This window comes from Schistocerca serialis, chromosome 2 (assembly GCF_023864345.2).
Source record: "Schistocerca serialis cubense isolate TAMUIC-IGC-003099 chromosome 2, iqSchSeri2.2, whole genome shotgun sequence".
Taxonomy (NCBI): domain Eukaryota; kingdom Metazoa; phylum Arthropoda; class Insecta; order Orthoptera; family Acrididae; genus Schistocerca; species Schistocerca serialis.
In genome coordinates, this window is record NC_064639.1 from 865,636,354 (window position 1) to 865,656,212 (window position 19,859).

At 38.6% G+C, this 19,859-nt stretch overlaps 1 protein-coding gene across 1 annotated transcript in view; it reads right to left on the reverse strand.

Moving 5' to 3' along the window:
- Positions 1-3,825: 3,825 nt before the first annotated feature.
- The window catches only part of LOC126458177 (centrosomal protein of 162 kDa-like), a 168,488-nt gene continuing 152,454 nt past the window's right edge, over positions 3,826-19,859 (reverse strand). The window contains exons 10-12 of the mRNA XM_050095047.1: positions 19,075-19,226; positions 16,864-16,978; positions 3,826-8,589 (exon numbers count right to left, since the gene is read on the reverse strand). Coding sequence (XP_049951004.1) covers positions 8,293-8,589; positions 16,864-16,978; positions 19,075-19,226 — 564 coding nt within the window. The 3' untranslated portion in view covers positions 3,826-8,292. The remainder of the gene's footprint in view (positions 8,590-16,863; positions 16,979-19,074; positions 19,227-19,859) is intronic.

Here is a 19,859-nt window from a genome sequence, read left to right on the forward strand (position 1 = left end):
GAATGGATATGGTCTTATATGTTATTTTATGTGTTATTTTATATGGCGCATTTCCTTCACAATTTAAGTTTTATTTTCGTTTTTTTCTCTCGTTCATTTTTTAATGCTGCAGTATTATTCTGCAGTAGTGGGATACAGTAATATTCTTTATTAGAGTATCGGTTCTTACCAGTCAAAATTACAAAAATTTAACTGAAAACCAAAACAACGAAAAATTCCTGGGTTTTTCCGGTTTTCTCTCGGATGAAAAAATTCCCGGGTTTTTCCCAGATCTCCCGGGTCGTATACACCCTGAGATTGTTAACAATACCACCCATGAAGAAAGATCGCTGGATGGTAGTTTGATTCCGTTTGACATGATTACATGTCCAGTTTCCAAGTACCTGCCTCATTTGGTCATTGCCAGTGTAGACAGACAAGAAAGCTACAAACTTAATGAAGCAAGTCATGAATGTGATGGCAGTTCTATATAGTCAGCAAGAGCTACAGAAAGAAGCTGCTACTGACACGCAACAGAAAACGTAACTGCCATCACGGCCCAGAGGGCCTAGCAATGCTGACCGAATGCCATTTCGTTCTCTAGCTAAAAAAACTGAAAAGGAATCTTTCGTGGCATAGTTCAATTGTGTTCTAAACACCAATCTTGGCCCTGCCAAACACCTGTGAGATTCCTATAACAGCATATGAAATACCTTATACAAAATTAGCCTCTATAAAAAGACTGAAAGTGACAATGATTGCATACATGTTGACTCATCCACAGTACTGCTACTGAGATGTAGATGTTGCATTTTTGTTGCCCTATGAAATTATGTGCTGTCTACTTTCTTTATTACATGTATACATAAAAAAATCTAGGGAAACAAAAGAGAGAGACGACACAAACTTCAACAACTTTATTGAGGATTCAAAAAACAATCCAGACTACTCCACTGAAGTTATTGTCTTTTACTGTTCACTCACAATCAAGAAAATAGCTACTAGTAATATAAACTGAATAAATATAATTTTCCAGGCTTATTAAAACACCTTTGGATCGACTTTTACTGTACAAAGGTCACACAATACAGAATTTGACTTGTCCACTGCTGTAGCTCAGGGTATTTTAAACATATTACAATCCATCATCACTGTGAGGAGCAGAATTCTTAAGAGGAATGGCAGGTTTCTTAATTTTCGTAGAACAATAAAATGGAAAATAGAAAACAAAATGGAACATTCAAGCACTACAAGAGACTGCAATTGACTTTTCCTCTAACTTACATTTTCTTTGAAACAAATAAAATTGGTTGTATATATGAGCAGAGGGGGGGGGGAGGGGGAGGGGGGGAGGGAGGGAGGGAGAGAGAGAGAGAGAGAGAGAGAGAGAGAGAGAGAGAGAGAGAGAGAGAGAGAGAGAGAGGGAGGGAGGGAGGGAGGGAGGGGGAGAGAGGGATGGGGAGTGGGAGGGAGAGGGAGAGAGGGAGGGGGAGGGAGAGGGGGAGGGAGAGGGGGAGGGGGAGGAAGAGGGGGAGGAAGAGGGGGAGGGAGAGGGGGAGGGGGAGGGAGAGAAGCTACCGGTTGCCACAGGAAGCTCTTACAAAAGTATACTATGATAATTTTTACTTGTGTAGACATAATCATGTAGAAAATACAGATTTTATCTAGAAGTCCTGCAATATGATAAGATTAGGGATCAGATAACTAGAACATAGCTCAAGACATAATTATTTGTGAAATGTGCTTCATTTGACTTCTCATCATACAGTGTCTATTTAAGATTATTACTTTCATTTATAATAAAATCACTGAACATCTAAATTGTGAAAGAAAGACAATAAATTAAAAAAAATTCCAAGTATGAGCTTGCTCTGTAACTGTAATGCCCCTCCGTTCAATATGCACAAATTCTCCTGTCTGTTTAACAGGCAACATATCTGTTGTCACTGGTATTAGGAGGCACTTCACCAATTACACTTACAGCTTTCATTTGTCCATCAGTTTACTTTCTTATGAAGGTGAAAGCATTGCAACACTGTATAACATTCATCAGTTCAAAAAGGTTTTCAGTTAATGCACGAGCACTGTATGAGAGAGATTAACCACAGTACCTACAGTACCACGAATAATACACAACCCAGCCCACCAACTTCAAACCTAAGTATTGGAGTAATCTGCTAGTGACACAAAAAGGATTAAGCAGCATTTACCATGAAACAGTCGGCAGTGTGCGGTTAGCATAGCTGCCTCTAAATTGCAGAGCCCTGGGATCAATTCCCACACAGGTCAGAGATTTTTTTTGTTCGGGGATTGGGTGTTTGCATCCTAAACATTCCATCTCACCAATGTGCATGTCACAAGAGTGGTGTCAAATAGAAATGCTTGCACCAAACAGCAGAAAACAAACCACAGATGGGGTCTCCTGGCCAATAATGCCATATGATAGTTTGATTTCACTTTGAAATAATGTGAAAAATTATGCAAATTAAAATATTGCTTTCTTGTATTATATTTATATTGAATCAGTGCTCAGTGAAACAATGTTTACAACTACATTTTTGTTTCTGATCAAGAAGGAAAACAATAAAGATTCTTTTCTCTGCTTTAATTGGTTTTACTCGTGTGTCATAATATGCAAATGAATTTCTGAGAAGGAAAAAAATCACTAATACATTGCAAGTAAGAAAAATATTATAAGACTGTAAACAAAACATCGGTACCAATGAAAGATTTTACCTATGCAGGTTATCAACAGCATTTCTTCTGTTATAGCCTGAAGCCTCCTACGAACTACGACGACATATCATCCAGCTTCCTCAATCATTGTGTCAACATGATACATGGCTATCAGAACACAGAATCTAAAACATATTGTACCTGATCAGACATCTGTCCATGCTTCTTCAGTACATACTTGCCATAGTTTAAGGCTCTGAGGGCAGGAGGGAATAAAGCTTAGATAAATTTCTACCTCCAAACTCCTGATGCTGAAATGGCATCATTAATCATACCACATGTACCATTCACAAACAAAAAATCAGTTGCAGTTGTGTGTTTCTTAGAATGTTGACTGTCAAACAACAATTTAATCACTGGGTGGCAACTGAGGATCAGACCATTTGGCTATTGCTTAAAATGACAGAAATAATTTAACTGTCAAAAAAGTAATTGCAATATTATTTTTAAATTTTGATAGTTGAGAACTTCTGTCTCATTTAATTGTGTGTTCCTCTTATGCGTTATGTTTGTTTTGTTCCCCTTTGCCTTATACATTGTTTGGCACTGTGTGTTGGCTGCAGTCTTTTGCTTTGTCATACGTGAATAGCTAACACACAAATATTCCAGTAACTCAGAGACAGTGCTTCAAAAAATCAGGAATCAAACTTCGACTGGCAAGATGGGTCGAGACCTTCTGAAATTTACAAAGAAATCTTCTGAGTGATAGTTACATTTGCATACAAGTTCTTCAGGATGGTGCAGCTTTAGTATCTATAAAATCAGATATTGACTTTTTACTGTGAATAGAGATCATACTGTTTGCATGATCATTTCTGAACACTTCTCAAAATTATTATAGAATTGAATAGTTTTTTCTTTCTACTACTGCCACTGATTCTTATGGGGCTTATATTTTAGACAGCAGCATCAGCAATAAGCAGTTCACAAAGGGAGTTGGTATCCGAGACAAAGACAAACTTAAATAAATCCCATTCCACTGTACTTCTTACAGAATGTTTCTATTATTTGGACAACACTTATCTTTTTTATAGTTGTATGTGTGGTGAAAAAACAAACCTATATATAGAGTTTTTTGTACGACAGAAGGTTCAATGTAATTCCCAAAAGTTACATTTCAATATTTTTATTTAAGACAAGTAATTAAGCAAAATATTACAAAATAGTCATTAAGGTAATGTGAGAACACAAAGACAAATGAACAAAAAAGAAAAAAAATTATAAGCTCCCCATTACAGCTTCAGCATGACCTTTACACTCTTTTTCATGAGTCACATTTCTGTCCGATAAAACAAAAAGAACTAAGGACATGTATCAAATCATTTACCTTACGATATAAATATTGGCTTAAATGAAGGAGAAGATAGTGTTCGTGTTGAGGTTTTTCCCTAAAGTTTTCCACATCGTTGTATTATACAATGGTACCAGTAAGCATGTACAACAATGAATTGATGCTATCACTGACTATATTTATGAAATAATTATATACTTTTAAGCATACAAGTGACAAACACACACGAACATGTCATAAAATGTGACGTTGTAAACCAGAGAATTTGTATAAATCACTACTTTACTGCTCATTCAGCACTTCCCATATAACATGGCAGTACTGGCACAACAAATACACATAATCATGTAACACATAAGTATTTCCACAGTTGCAGGCCTTCTATCTGCTGATTCTTCACTGAAAAGCTCTTGATTATTACCAATTTCTGAAAGCAAAATCAATATTAATTACAAAAAAAAGCTGTGGATCAGATTACACCAAATCTAATAAATGTGTGTGCTAGAAACAGGAAATTTGGAAGGCTTGCTTTTTTTCCATTTCAACACTATTGCTTTCTCACGTACCTAAATTTATCAAAAAATATTAAGAAATTTTAAGTGTCTTTTGAAACAGCAATCCTATATAATGGTATTTTGCTATACGATGCAACTGACTTTTTGAGATGGAGTTACATTACTCAGTGACCCAACACTTACCGAAATTTATACTCTCATAAATGACTGTAAATTTTTTTGTAACAAAATCACAATATATGAAAATATTCTTTTTTCCCAAGATTTATCAACTCCAATATTTAAGTGAGTGCATATTATAACAAATGGACGTTATTCTCTTTGGAAGGTACTTCCCCAAGTGCCACCACAATTCATATTTACCCTGTACTTCCCCTTCTTGTACATTGCACAAACTCAAAGATACCCTTCTGATGAAGGATTACCTGGGAAAGATTGGAAAGTAAGTTTTTTTCTTTCTTTCAGTATTGTCAACAAAGGTGGGAAAAGAATGGCACCTTGTACTACCCTATTAGATTTTAGCACAAGGGGTGAAGGTTCTAAGGGGATTTAAGGTGAACAACAATATCCATATATCAAGGGAGTGGTACCCAACAAAAAATTAGCCAAGCCAACAATCTCAAACAGTGATTACACTTTTCACAATCTTGCACTTGTCAAACACATCTTAGCCACCTCATCTATAATTTCATACCTATTATTAGTAGATGGTTATAAGAAAGAAGTGGATTCACCAAACAAGCAGAATAAGCAATAGGACATTAGAGAAAAATGGTGTGAGTTACATTATGGATTTACATGAAAATACTAAAAGTACATTTTCCATAATACATAAGTTACATTAATTTGTTTTTTTTAAGAAAAGAATTACTTGAATTCACTTGAATAAGACTTTTTACATGAGATTCTTTGTAGTTGCACAAGTTACCACTTTTTATGAATTTATAGAATTACACAAACAGAGGCTGCATTCAGATTTGATTGTTAATGCATCATAATGACAATACAAATAAACAAGCACATGAATTACAAGGAACATTAGCTCTGAAATCTTGTATACAGTATCTAACAAGAAAGACATAAGGTGTAGGTTTGTAGGAACAATGCAAAACAACCAATAAGTTACTTAACGGAAACGAATGTCCTGCGTAGGCTGTTTTTATTTTTGAAATTAACATTTTATTTTATGATTTTTCGCTATTGGATCATTTTGCTCCCTTAGGCATTTTCAAGCTGCTTACACAGATGTGAATTCCGTCTGTTACATGATGAAATGGAACCCTTATGCAGGTCTTTGTTGCCATACCAGCATCAACCACAATAAATCTGTTGGTTCCTATTAAAAAAATGCACGACATAATCAACATCTAAAAATCAAATGTCATTCATATCAGCAAATTTGACTGTACAAAAGCATACAATTAAATTCGCTCACACACATGCCATTTAATTTTCATATGTTGACCATTTCACGTGCAGTTTTATTTCAAATGTAAACCAGTGGATTTGGTGTGGCTGATGCTTGTGACAAAGATTTGCACAAGGGTTGCATTTCATCATGTTACAGATGGGCTTCACATATGTGCAAGTAGCTTGAAAATGCCCAAGGGGGCAACACAGGTTAACAGCAAAAAAACATGAAATAATATATTTTTCGCCCAAAAATAAAAACAGCGTATGCTGGACAATGACTTTCCTGAAGCAATTTACAATGCCTATGGGCCCACATACACAGAAGACTATTGAATCAATAAGTTATTTGGCAAAGTAACTAAGTCACATAAGGTGGAAGTTGAATAAGTTTAAGAGCAAAATTTTAGTTGTTGTCAATATGACAAAATAAATGTAATACAAACCTTCAATACTATTCATTTATATGCACATGAACAAGGACTAAAGAACTTCTTGTAATTTAGTCAAAGACATAAACTGCATGTTTTAACACAATACAATAGAACTCAAACATATGACACATCAAATATCTACTTTCTGATCTATTTATTTTATGGCAGTAACAGCTGTATATGGACACCCTAATCTCCTAATAATGCAAGTACTGCAGATCTTTAACACTGAACCCGCAGGGCTGCAGCACAGCAGTAGGTTACATATATTACTCTACAACTAGTCAAACTGACGGAGACTGAAGGACGGGAATGATGAACAATCATCAGAAAACTGTGAAGGCAGACACATGAGTCCCAAGGTGCATACTAATGTCACCTTCAGTAATTGTATAACCTTAGTTACACAAGTGACTGCTTTTACCTGCTGGAATAATTTTTTCTTTTCTCAGAAACAATTTCAATACTCATTAATGTACAATGAAGCCCATACAGTTCAACACAGCTGACAATTTGCAAACATTAATTACATATTCTCGTATACAGGCAGGAAGATGATGCTCTTTATAGAAACCTTCACTTTATGTTTTCCAAATACATGAAACTAGTTGCAGCAGTGCACATTTATATACCACAAATATATGGTAATGGACATAGAATTCCAACTAAACATTACCGTCTGCACATCATGGACGCAATCTAATGGCCTAACATCATTAGGCTGTCAGACATGGATCTAAAGTCAAAAGCTAGAGATGAAGCACAAATAAAGCAGTGAGTGTTTCAAAGGTGCACATCAAACACAAATTGCTCTTAAGATATATTGGAAAAATGTCATCACTTCTTAGTCCAGTCCACAAATTAACACATGAACTGCAGAATCTGGCAATGAAACTTAACAAGACTTGAACATATCAAAATGCTGAATGCCTTTACATTTTCTTCATCACAATTAAGACTGGCTATTTTGTCCAAAAATTTTCAATGATTTGCAGGGTTTTTCACGGAACAAGGCACCACTGCAAACTATCTGCGGAACTTTGGTCATTGCATAAATATTTCAGCCACTAACAAAATAACTCTTTCAGACAATGCCATTTAGGACACAACCAGTCTCTTCTGAGAAGAGCTCTGGCGTATCCCATGCAATTTTCTTGTCTTTACGTCACTACAATGCAAGAGGTGGCCTATATTTCGAAAGCACTCCCCGTTTACCTTTGTTTCCTAATGAAATTCTAAATTCTTTAATTCATTTAAAGAAGTAGGGAAGGAGAGTGTAACGCAGATAAATATGTGACCAGCTTCCACCACATCAGTCATTGTGCACACTTCTTAGAAAAGAACTACTTTGAATATCAAGTTACAAAAAAAAAGGCACCTTTTTCAACTTCTTTGAGTTCTGCAGTTTACTGTAACTCTGTCAAGCCACCCACATTTTTACACACTGCTTTACACAATAGACAAGTGTCCTCTTCATCTCTAGCACTCTGTTTTGAAAATATTCTAGCATTCTAAAACAATAATAGCACGGATATGCAGCGTTATTTAACAATGTTGGGTTTCCTACATGTTACAACACTACAAAAAATAATAAATACATCTCTATCTCTTAGTTCCATTTTCACTCACAGCAGCAATAACCCCAGAGTAGCAACAAGTTTTACACTTGCATGTTCTTGTCTTTCCCAAAGCAAATTTCTGGCCCTGAGTTGTGACACAAGATTTTACAAACACTACAACTAAAGACGAGGCCCTCACTGCTCTACAATCAATACCACGGTACAAATAGTGCGTAAAGCAGCACACAAAGTAGCTGTATCTGGACTGTGAGCAGTGTGCAACTGGATGCGGTCATCTTAAAGCACAACAAAAGCTTCAGTCAGTATGTCACCTGCACACCCACAAAAAGTAGCAACGTAGGAAGAGACTACGATTTGCTAACAAAATTGGGTGCATCACCATGCTGCTGGTAGAACTGGCGCAGAGCAGCTAGGATGTGGTCCATCTCAGCACGGTATTCAGCGAGTTGGCGGTTCTTCTCCAGCAGACGGCGCCGCAAGGCATCCGCATCCTCATCACCGTGCAGCCCCGCCAATCTGCGCCTCTGGTCTGCGTTCCTCTCCAGCAAACTGGCCACCACTGTCTGCAAGCGCTGCTCACGTGCCTCGTGCCGCTGCTCCAATGTCAGCAGTTGTGACTGGAGGGATGCAAGCTTCATATGGTCCTGCACAAGAGAAAGTCATTGTACAAGATTCTTGGAACACATTCCACCTGCACACTGTAACTGTGTTTTTGCTTTTGTGCTAGTGCAGCAAAACATATCCGTAAATGTTTGTAACACAGTGTTTGCATAACAGAATCATTTTGAAAATATTCTAATGTGAAATTAATTAATAATACTATCCCATACAAATGAATGAGCAAATATGAATAAAACACTCATAACAAGTCATGGAAGTTTGACAATAGAAAATTCAGTTTGAGAAATAAGTAACTTTTACGAGCACAGCCCATCAAACATTTTCATGTTCATGTTCAATATTTTTGTCACTTAGGGACTGTGCATTATTAACATAGTAATTTCCTTCCCACATTTATCATAAATTTTTGAACCGCTGACTATTTGTGGGTACAATTCAGGCATCCATGATGTAACAATTCTGATCTTTCTGCTGCCTCTAACAAAGTGATTTGTTTTCTGTAACGGATTTAACACTGTATTCTAACTGTGTGTTTCCCTCTTGAGGGGCAATGTGTCAATTTCCATATTGAGGGGGGAAAACACTGAAACACAGTTAATTATAAAGTAGAAAATCACCTGTAAAGAATTATCCAGTAAATTTTACAATTTCATGATTGACTTTTAAATCACTTTGTAGCTTCCAATAACACCTTGTTTTACTGAAGTGCTAAATATCTGGTGCAAACAATATATAATCTTTAGTACCAGTGCACAAGAAAGTAACCAGAACATATCCACTCAGGGAGGGCTGTACTCACTCTATAACAGTGAGTACTTCTGTAACAATTACACAGTTGAATTACTAAAAAGAGAGCTTCAGTTTTCATTTCTTTTACTAATAAAGAAATTATCATCTCAAATTATATTTTGGTCTACGATTTACAATACTAGCTACTCACGGAATTTTTTTAAAAATATGTACTTTTTGAAAAAAATTAATAATTTCTAAATTTCATTTTGGAAAGATTTTATTATATTAACCTACATATTACTGTATACTACACGAAAGGGCATGAAAAATGCTGTAAAATGGTATGCACCCCAGGTCTGCACCTCAATCAGAAAAGCTTCTACAGAAATTCTAAAAAACTGTCAGTCCCTGTTTTTGGGTCCATTTATGATAACTTTACAGCTCTATAATTCAGAAACGAGTTGATATATCTCAGTAAAACTTCATATTTTTCTATGTCCATATCAACAGCACTCCATCAAATTTCAAGAAAATTTGAGATGGTGAGGCTGATGTGATTTGATACCGAGTAACCCTAGCCTGGTCCAAGAAATCAGTTAACAACACGAAGTATGACTTTTATGTGTGAGATTATGCCTCTGGAATATGTTCTAACAAGAAGGGGCCCCCCACAGGTGTGATCGACGCTGTGAGACCATCTATAACTCTGGAGCAGATTACAATTGCAAGCATCAAGTTCTGCAGTCACTGACCCTAGTAAGCCATCAGTTGTGAGCAACTGACGAAAAACATTTCTTGGAATTTCATGTGATGCTCTAGAGCAGAATTTCCAAACCGTTTCATCCAATCCAGAACAATGGTATCTGTAGCATGCGCTCCACAAAATCTATTAATAACATGGCAGGTTTTTTCTAACATTTTGATGATAATAACTACTTTTTAAATTTTGTTACTACTTCTGTGTTAATATTTATGATTTAAAACTGAAGTAATGACTCAATAAAAAAAGTTTTTCCCATTTTTTAAAATTTTATTAACCTCTGAAATAAATACTGTGTTCCACCAAGAAACAGGGTTCTCAAAGTGTTCTGCCAGAGGAAAAATTTGAGAACCCCTGCTCTAGAGCCCCATAAATGAAATCCAATCACAAAGTACTATAAATGATATCTGTTCACAGAGGTGTACTGCGTTGTAGTGGTTAAGGTAGGTCCATAATGTCCAGAAGATTAGGGGTTCAAATCTCATCAATAGCTACAATTCTTTTTTTTTTTTTTTAAATCTTCACAAAAATCACTTTAATCTGTATTTTTATTCAATTAATTGCTTTAAATGTAATCTTCTTTAATTTCTAATCCTTTGTCACATAAAATATTTAATTTTATTTTATTTTGTCTAACAATTATTCTTTTTTCATTTGGAATTGTTGTGCATTTAATTTAAATTTTTTATGTATTAACTTAGATTTAATTTGTTGTGTTTTATCATCTTATACTTTTGTCCATTTACAGCATTCATTATTTACATTCCTCATTTTCTTGAATTTTGTTTTATTTGTATGCATGCCCTTCTTTCGTTTAAATCTTCACCTGCATTGTTTTGACCATAGTGCAACAAGAATTTATGTTTTACATGTTTGTAGGGAAATTGCCGTCCGAAAAAGTAGATCTTGTAATGAAAAATACATTTTTGACAAAATTTCACAGCCAATATAAATACGTTAAAACATACTATGTTTTTTAACTGACAGGTTAGCAAATTTAAACATTTAACTATAATGGTACATAAATGAAATCAATTAAAATGACATGCACAAAGATTCCACATGAAAAAAGAAATATTGGAAGACAAAATAAGAATAAATGAAGTAGTTAATGTGTTGGTTAAAATGATATAACAAAGAATTAGAAACTAAAAAAAATTTCACTTAAACCAATTAAGTGAATAAAAATAATTATAAAAGTAATTTTTTTTAAAACAAAAACAATCGCAGCATCTGACAATATTTGAGCCAGCAACCTTCTGAACGTCAGGAAAATACCTCAACCACTACACCTCTCTGTGATTGGTACCATTTTAAAAGGCTCCAGAGAATTGATGGAGAACTAGCAGCATTTGGGCCGGATCCTGCCTGCAACTGGTTTCAAGCCCAGTCTGAGGAAGAATTTAGGGGGTGGGGAGGGGGGAGGGACAGGGAGGGGGGAGAGAGAGAGAGGGGGGAGGGGGAGGGGGAGAGGGGTAGAGAGAGAGAGAGAGAGAGAGAGAGAGAGAGGGAGGGAGGGAGGGAGGGAGGGATGCTCACATTACATGCCACAAAAGATGCATTTTTTCATATTTCTGTTGACATTCGGCTTGTCTCAGGTTAGCAGCTCATGACATAGACAAGCGAAAGTTTTGCTTACTTCGCTCATGTGCTATGTCGTTCTGCCACCACTGTATTTGAACAACAATCAGAAACATATGTCCAGTCTTAAAATGAAATCATGGCTGTTATGCTCATGTATATACTGAGGGTGGGGAAAACAGTTTACTGCCTTCAAGAGCTGCAGAGAGAAAAATTTTGACCTCTGAATCAGTGCTGGTAACACACACGTACTTTTACTGCTTACTGCCTGCATCTGTGCTACACACTGATACATCACAAATGTTGACAGTAGGCGACGATGGCACAATAATAACAAATTCGAACAGTGTCAGCTGGGAGCATAACTTGATGAACAAACTGGTTGTGTTGTCACATATAACATTCTACACTAGTTGTTTTTTTTAATTTCGTGCAAGTGTTTCTGTGCACCTTTGCTAATTTTATTTGCGAAATGTCTCATATTAAGAGGAGGAAAGTATATTCTCAATGTTGCCAAATCCAGGAGAAATGGATAGACAATTATTTCTTTACCATGTACAAACATCAATTTATATGCTTGCTATGCAGTGAATCACTATCTTTTGTGAAGGAATTTAATATAAAATGGCACTTTTCTACGAAACACACTGCTTACAGGACAACTGTGGAAAGACAAAATTAAAATATTAATTTCCAATTTGGACAAGCAACAGCAAATGTCTGCCAAACTGAGGACACAGTGCAACAATTTGGTTAAAGCTAGTTTTATAGTGAGCAGAAAAATTGCCAGATTTATTTATTTATTTATCGTATCCAAGACATCACCATTTTACAAAAATAAATTATACACTCCTGGAAATTGAAATAAGAACACCGTGAATTCATTGTCCCAGGAAGGGGAAACTTTATTGACACATTCCTGGGGTCAGATACATCACATGATCACACTGACAGAACCACAGGCACATAGGTACAGGCAACAGAGCATGCACAATGTCGGCACTAGTACAGTGTATATCCACCTTTCGCAGCAATGCAGGCTGCTATTCTCCCATGGAGGAGATCGTAGAGATGCTGGATGTAGTCCTGTGGAACGGCTTGCCATGCCATTTCCACCTGGCGCCTCAGTTGGACCAGCGTTCGTGCTGGACGTGCAGACCGCGTGAGACGACGCTTCATCCAGTCCCAAACATGCTCAATGGGGGACAGATCCGGAGATCTTGCTGGCCAGGGTAGTTGACTTACACCTTCTAGAGCATGTTGGGTGGCACGGGATACATGCGGACATGCATTGTCCTGTTGGAACAGCAAGTTACCTTGCCGGTCTAGGAATGGTAGAACAATGGGTTCGATGACGGTTTGGATGTACCGTGCACTATTCAGTGTCCCCTCGACGATCACCAGTGGTGTACGGCCAGTGTAGGAGATCGCTCCCCACACCATGATGCCGGATGTTGGCCCTGTGTGCCTCGGTCGTATGCAGTCCTGATTGTGGCGCTCACCTGCACGGCGCCAAACACGCATACGACCATCATTGGCACCAAGGCAGAAGCGACTCTCATCGCTGAAGACGACACGTCTCCATTCGTCCCTCCATTCACGCCTGTCGCGACACCACTGGAGGCGGGCTGCACGATGTTGGGGCGTGAGCAGAAGACGGCCTAACGGTGTGCGGGACCGTAGCCCAGCTTCATGGAGACGGTTGCGAATGGTCCTCGCCGATACCCCAGGAGCAACAGTGTCCCTAATTTGCTGGGAAGTGGCGGTGCGGTCCCCTACGGCACTGCGTAGGATCCTACGGTCTTGGCGTGCATCCGTGCGTCGCTGCGGTCCGGTCCCAGGTCGACGGGCATGTGCACCTTCCGCCGACCACTGGCGACAACATCGATGTACTGTGGAGATCTCACGCCCCACGTGTTGAGCAATTCGGCGGTACGTCCACCCGGCCTCCCGCATGCCCACTATACGCCCTTGCTCAAAGTCCGTCAACTGCACATACGGTTCACGTCCACGCTGTCGCGGCATGCTACCAGTGTTAAAGACTGCGATGGAGCTCCGTATGCCACGGCAAACTGGCTGACACTGACGGCGGCGGTGCATAAATGCTGCGCAGCTAGCGCCATTCGACGGCCAACACCGCAGTTCCTGGTGTGTCCGCTGTGCCGTGCGTGTGATCATTGCTTGTACAGCCCTCTCGCAGTGTCCGGAGCAAGTATGGTGGGTCTGACACACCGGTGTCAATGTGTTCTTTTTTCCATTTCCAGGAGTGTATTACAATGCAAGAGAAGCAGTTATAATACAATAATACATGGTTATAAGGTAAATTAACTACAATAATACAGGAAAGTATGTAACATATAATGATAAGCGCTAAGGATGCGAAACAGAGCGATTTTCATATCCCACTTGAAGCTCAATACACTGCAGCTTGAATAGCCTTGTCATTTGCTTCAAATAGGTCTTGAGTCGAACACGGGTTGTTTAGTTTCCTGCAGACCAGTAGGTGTTGTGGATCTTGCTGTTCTCCACACTCGCAGGGCTCGTCTGCACTGATGTAGCCCCATTTTTCCAAGTCTGCTCTGCATCTTGATACGCCTGTTCGTAGTCTATTCAGGGCTTTCCAGGTCGTATATGGGAGTTTAGAGCCAGCTATGGGTTCTTCCCTGGGGCTATTCCCTGGTCTTCCTGGGTCCACATTTTACCACAGCTCTTCTCGTCGTGCTCTAGGCGATGAAAGAGTTGCTTCAGTTGTTTGTAGGAAACTCTTCCTTGATTTAAGTCGGCGAGGTTGAAGATTGTATCCGAACATTGGATGCATGGGATCTGTCTCCTGTTTATGTTTCTCGATTTCTGCGGCAGTCCTTCTTCTGATGTCTGGTGGGGCTATGCCCATGAGGTGGTACAGCTGCTTTGTGGGAGTTGGGCGGAGGCATCCTGTCACGATGAGTCCAGTCTCATTCAATGCTATATTTACTTGTTCAGCGTGGGTGGAATTTTGCCAAACGGGTGCCGAGTACTCCGCAGTGGAGAAACATAAAGCTAAAGCTGACGTGCCGAGAACTATAGGTTGCGCTCCCCATCTGCTATTTGTTAGCTTGCGGATGATGATGTTCCTGGCACTCACTTTCATCTTTGTGGCCAAACAGTGTTCCTTGTAGGTGAGAGCGCGGTCAAGTTTAATCCCAAGATATTTTGGTGTGTCGCAGTGAGATAGATGTTGTCCCTTCCAGCTTATGTTGAGTTTCCTCCTTGCTTCCTTATTACGTAGGTGAAAAGCACAGACCTGGGTTTTTGCTGGGTTTGGCTTGAGGTGGTTATTATCATAATAGTCACCCAGCTTTTCAATCGCTAAAGTTAATTTACTTTCTACCTCTTCAAAGGTTTTTCCCTGGGTGGCAACGACTGTATTGTCTGCATAGATGAAGGAGCGAGCGTCCATGCTGATCGGTTGGTCATTGGTATAAATATTATACAGCAATGGGGCGAGGACGCTACCTTGAGGTAGGCAGTTTTTCTGGGTCCGCCATCGGCTCTTCTTCGACTGCAGCGTGACAAAATACCGTCTATTCTGCAACAGGCACTGGATGAATTGCACCAGTCGGTAGTCTTTTGTGGTGTTATATATTTTTGATATTAACCTACTGTGGTTTATGGTGTCATAAGCTGCTGTAAGGTCGATACAGGCTGCACCTGTAATTTGTTTCCGCTCGTATCCATCTTCTATGTACTGTGTAAGGTTGAGGATTTGTCCACAGCATGACCTTCCTGGGCAGAATCCTGCTTGCTCTTTAATTATATTCTTGTCTACATGTTCTGAGATGAGGTTAAGGATCATTCTTTCTAAGACTTTATAGAGCTGACAAAGCAGGGAGATAGGCCGAAAATTTTCAGGGTCTGTGGGGTTTTTTCCAAGTTTTGGTATAGCTACTATATTTGCCTTCCGCCATGTCTTGGGGATTTTCATTTCAAGAACACATTTGTTCATCATGTCTAGTAACCACCGTCTGGTAACAGGTCCGAACATTTTTATTTGTTCTGGGTGTAGATCATCTAGGTCAGCGGCTTTATTAATTTTCATTTCAAGACACCACAAAAAGGCTTTTATTAAAGCCAGCGCTAAATATAATTGCCAAATTGATAAAGCCTTTTTACTGAAGGTGAATTTCTAAAGGAGTGCCTCTTGGACATCGCAGATGTACTAAATCCTGATTTCTTTTTTAAGAGTTTATCAAGATGAACAGTTATCCACCAAATTAATATGATGGCTGATTACATTAAAACACGTTTGTATGATCACCAATCTAATGACTGACAGAGAGCGAGGATTGTTGTACTGTGAATACACGAAATGTTTTGAAGTTGAAGGTAATTTATAATGAATTGGCAGCAACCAGTTGACTTTATGGGGGCATATTTTCCATGATAACATTTCAAAATGTCTGTCATCCCATCTCCACATATTTACATTTATTTATGTGTCATGAACACTGTTTATTTACAAATGCAGAATTTTGCAATGGAAGTTTTTAAGACAGCTATTGTAAAGCGTCATAAGTAAAGAAACAATGCTCACAATGTGCAAATAAGTATAAATATCTGGAGATGGGTGAACACAATGCGAATGTACTCTCAAAGACACATGCTTTGAGGCATAATTTGTTGGCATGTTGTTTCAGGAAAAGGGGGTGCCATTCCAAAATAATATGTTAGTGACCAATCAAACTTTCTTCATGAAATATCAGTTCCTCAATGAGACAGTTGTAACACAAATAAGACCCAGGTGATATACAATACAACAAATGAGCAAGCTCAGAGGGGAAACATCCACCTCCTCTTCATTTTAGACAATACTTTGTTCTTTGTAGCACTTAAGTATCTATGCCATTCAATTTATTGTTTAAATTCAGCCAATGGTATTTTATCACTTACAAAAGGAAATTTGATCAGCACAGCACAGATGTAGGTTGATGATCACACTAATTGTGATAGGCTTTACCATTTTATGGACACTGAGTAACATCAGATTAACAATTTTTGTTACCAGCAGTTTTTCACATGTGACATGATTATTATTTCCAACTATTATAGCAATATTACAATATGTGAACTGGAATTACACACTGTATCATTAAAAAAATCTGAGGGAATACGCTCAACAAACAAACAATTATTTTATAGTCCACACTCACTACAAAAGTAATGAGTGTCAAATCATAAGACTTACCGGGTCATTATCAGTCTGGAGAACAGATATTTTCTTACGGAGTTCCACAACACTGTTCTCCAAATGGTCCCGTTCAGTCTTCAGAACTACTATCTGCTCCTGACACAGATCAAGCCTGGAAATGTAGAAAGAGTATGAATATTATCAATAAAGTCTCCACACCTGACACTGTTATATATGCACAACACTGTCTGTCTGAGGCTGGGCAGGTGAAGTTACGAAAATAGAGTAATTCTACTTTATGAACCTGTCTCGTATTTAGCACTACATTTCTGAAGGTAGATACACATTAAAAAACACACGAGACAAAATAAAAAGACATTGTCATTCACTTCAGAAGCAAATAAATGAAGCTGGCTGCAGTATAACGCAGATGATACAGTTTTATGATTGTAGTACACCACACTGAATATTTCTAACAATTCAAAGCTGTGTGTCAGAGTGGTACTCAAAAGCATGTACCCGGCTCTCACAGGCTTCTTGTTTCTAATGTTTCCCAATACAACTGATTGGTGGTGTGTTTTCAGGGTTCCAGGTAAAGTTTTTTAATGCGGTATTATGAGGGCTAACATAGTAGCCTCTTTCAGGTGCTGCAAGCTGTGGTCTTAATTGAAGTCACTGCCTGGCCTCTAACCAGACTGGCTGGAGCCACTGAAAAATTATGTGCAAAAATGGAACTGTCAACTGAACTGGAAACATGTAAAACATGCCATCACGTGCTCTACATACTGAATAATGCCCATAACTGCACACTGAGTTCCAATTTGGTAATTTTTCTCCCAGAAGTGTACAGGAAGACAGGTGGGCTAACTCCAGGAGGCACAACTGCCAGAACCGCCAAAAGAAACCGACAGAAAAGCTAATACCAACCCCATAATTTTTGGAACAACAGATATGTCTTCTACATCTACATCTACATGATAACTCTGCAATTCACATTTAAGAGCTTGGCAGAGGGTTCATTGAACCACAATCGTACTATCTCCGTACCATTCCACTCCCGAACAGCGCACGGGTAAAACAGACACCTAAACCTTTCTGTTTGAGCTCTGATTTCTCTTATTTTATTTTGATGATCATTCCTACCTATGCAGGTTGGGCTCAACAAAATATTTTCGCATTCAGAAGAGAAAGTTGGTGACTGAAATTTTGTAAATAGATCTCACCATGACGAAAAACATCTTTGCTTTAATGACTTCCATCCCAACTTGCGTATCATATCTGCCACACCCTCTCCCCTATTACGTGATAATACAAAACGAGCTGCCCTTTTTTGCACCCTTTCGATGTCCTCCATCAACCCCACCTGGTAAGGATCCCACACGGCGCAGCAATGTTCTAACAGAGGACGAGTGTAGTGTAAGCTGTCTCTTTAGTGGACTTGTTGCATCTTCTAAGTGTCCTGCCAATGAAACGCAACCTTTGGCTCGCCATCCCCACAATATTGTCTACTCGTAATTTTTACACCCAGGTACTTAGTTGAATTGACAGCCTTCAGGTTAGAATGAGGATTTGGTTGGAAAGTGGACAGGAGGGCCATCTTACAATACAAAACTCAGGCTAAGAGGAATTTACCACCTGGGTGCTGCATATCTACTTGGATACAGCAGAAAATTTATTATCAGACATTTTATCACTAGTGTCTATGGCTGTAGTTTTTTAAAGGTACGGTTTTCTTTTTACCAGTAATATGTCACCTTCTCTCAAAATATTTTCATTTTCCATTTAAGTCGAACATATTTGAAGTTATAACTGCATTTTCAAAGAATTTACTGATACAGTAGTTGTCACATTCAGTGAAGTTCACCACTTAGTAGTAGCTGAACTACACAGATGTTACTTTCACAAGAAAAAGCTTCTCCGAAGATATTAAAAAGTGGACAAAGTATAATTAGTAGTGACATTCATTCAGCAATAAAATGTTTGTCTTCTGCATTGGTGGAAGACTTTTGTCACAGTTGTACTTATACTTCAAATGGTCTAATATATTTATGAAACTGCATGACTCCAATACAAGTTCAACTCCCAGCCACTTACTCAGTTTTAACTCGTCATGAAGAATTCACTACTGGATGTACTTCAAAATTTAATATGTCAACAAGGAGATGAGGGTAATGAAGGAATTTTCATATGTTACATAATAATATGGACTCCTAGTTTTCACTCAACCGTGCACCCTCTGTTTCTAGCCAGCATTTGCCACACACTCACTCCTTGAGCTTCTCCTGCAGGTGCTCTATGACTAGCTGCTGCGTGGCCAGCTGGCCCTGGAGTTCCGCCACCTGGGCATCCGTGCCATAGCGGGCACCCTCGTCTCGTGCTTTGCGCAGCTCCTCCGTGTGGTGCTCTTGAAGCACACTCAGCTGGAACATCAGAGTAAGATAGAATGAAGAAGTGGACAAGAACCATTGTTCATAACACAACTGTGAAAGCAATAATTTTCAATTTTATAAAAGCTCAGAGCTAAGAAGAATTCAATTTCAATGCAACTATGTACTACTAAGTGCTTGGGTCTCTCTCTCTCTCTCTCTCTCTCTCTCTCTCTCTCTCTCTCAGCCCCCCCCCCCCCCCCCCCCCGTGGTCATGCTTGTGTGAGTTAGTCTTTTTGTTGCGTCCATCTGTGACTCAACATCTCCACTATACGAAGTCTATTAAAAAAGTAAAGTGACTTTCCAAACTGCACAGTCATCATACATTCAATTATTGATTTTTTTTTTGTTATGTTTGTAAAGATGTCCCGAACGTATGTTACAAGTGTAGAGCATACTTTCTTTTTGACTGATGGAAAGGTTGGACCTGTTTTAGTGCACTCAGCAATTTTCGATAATTATAAAAAATGCAGCAAAGAATTTACATCAAATTTTGTGTGAAAAACGGAATCAAGTGCTCTAAAATACTTGAAATGTTGACAGTGGCATACAGTGAGTCTGCTGTAAGTAAAAAAAAAAGTGGTACAAGCTCTTCCAAGACGGCCGAGAAGATGCCAATGACGAACC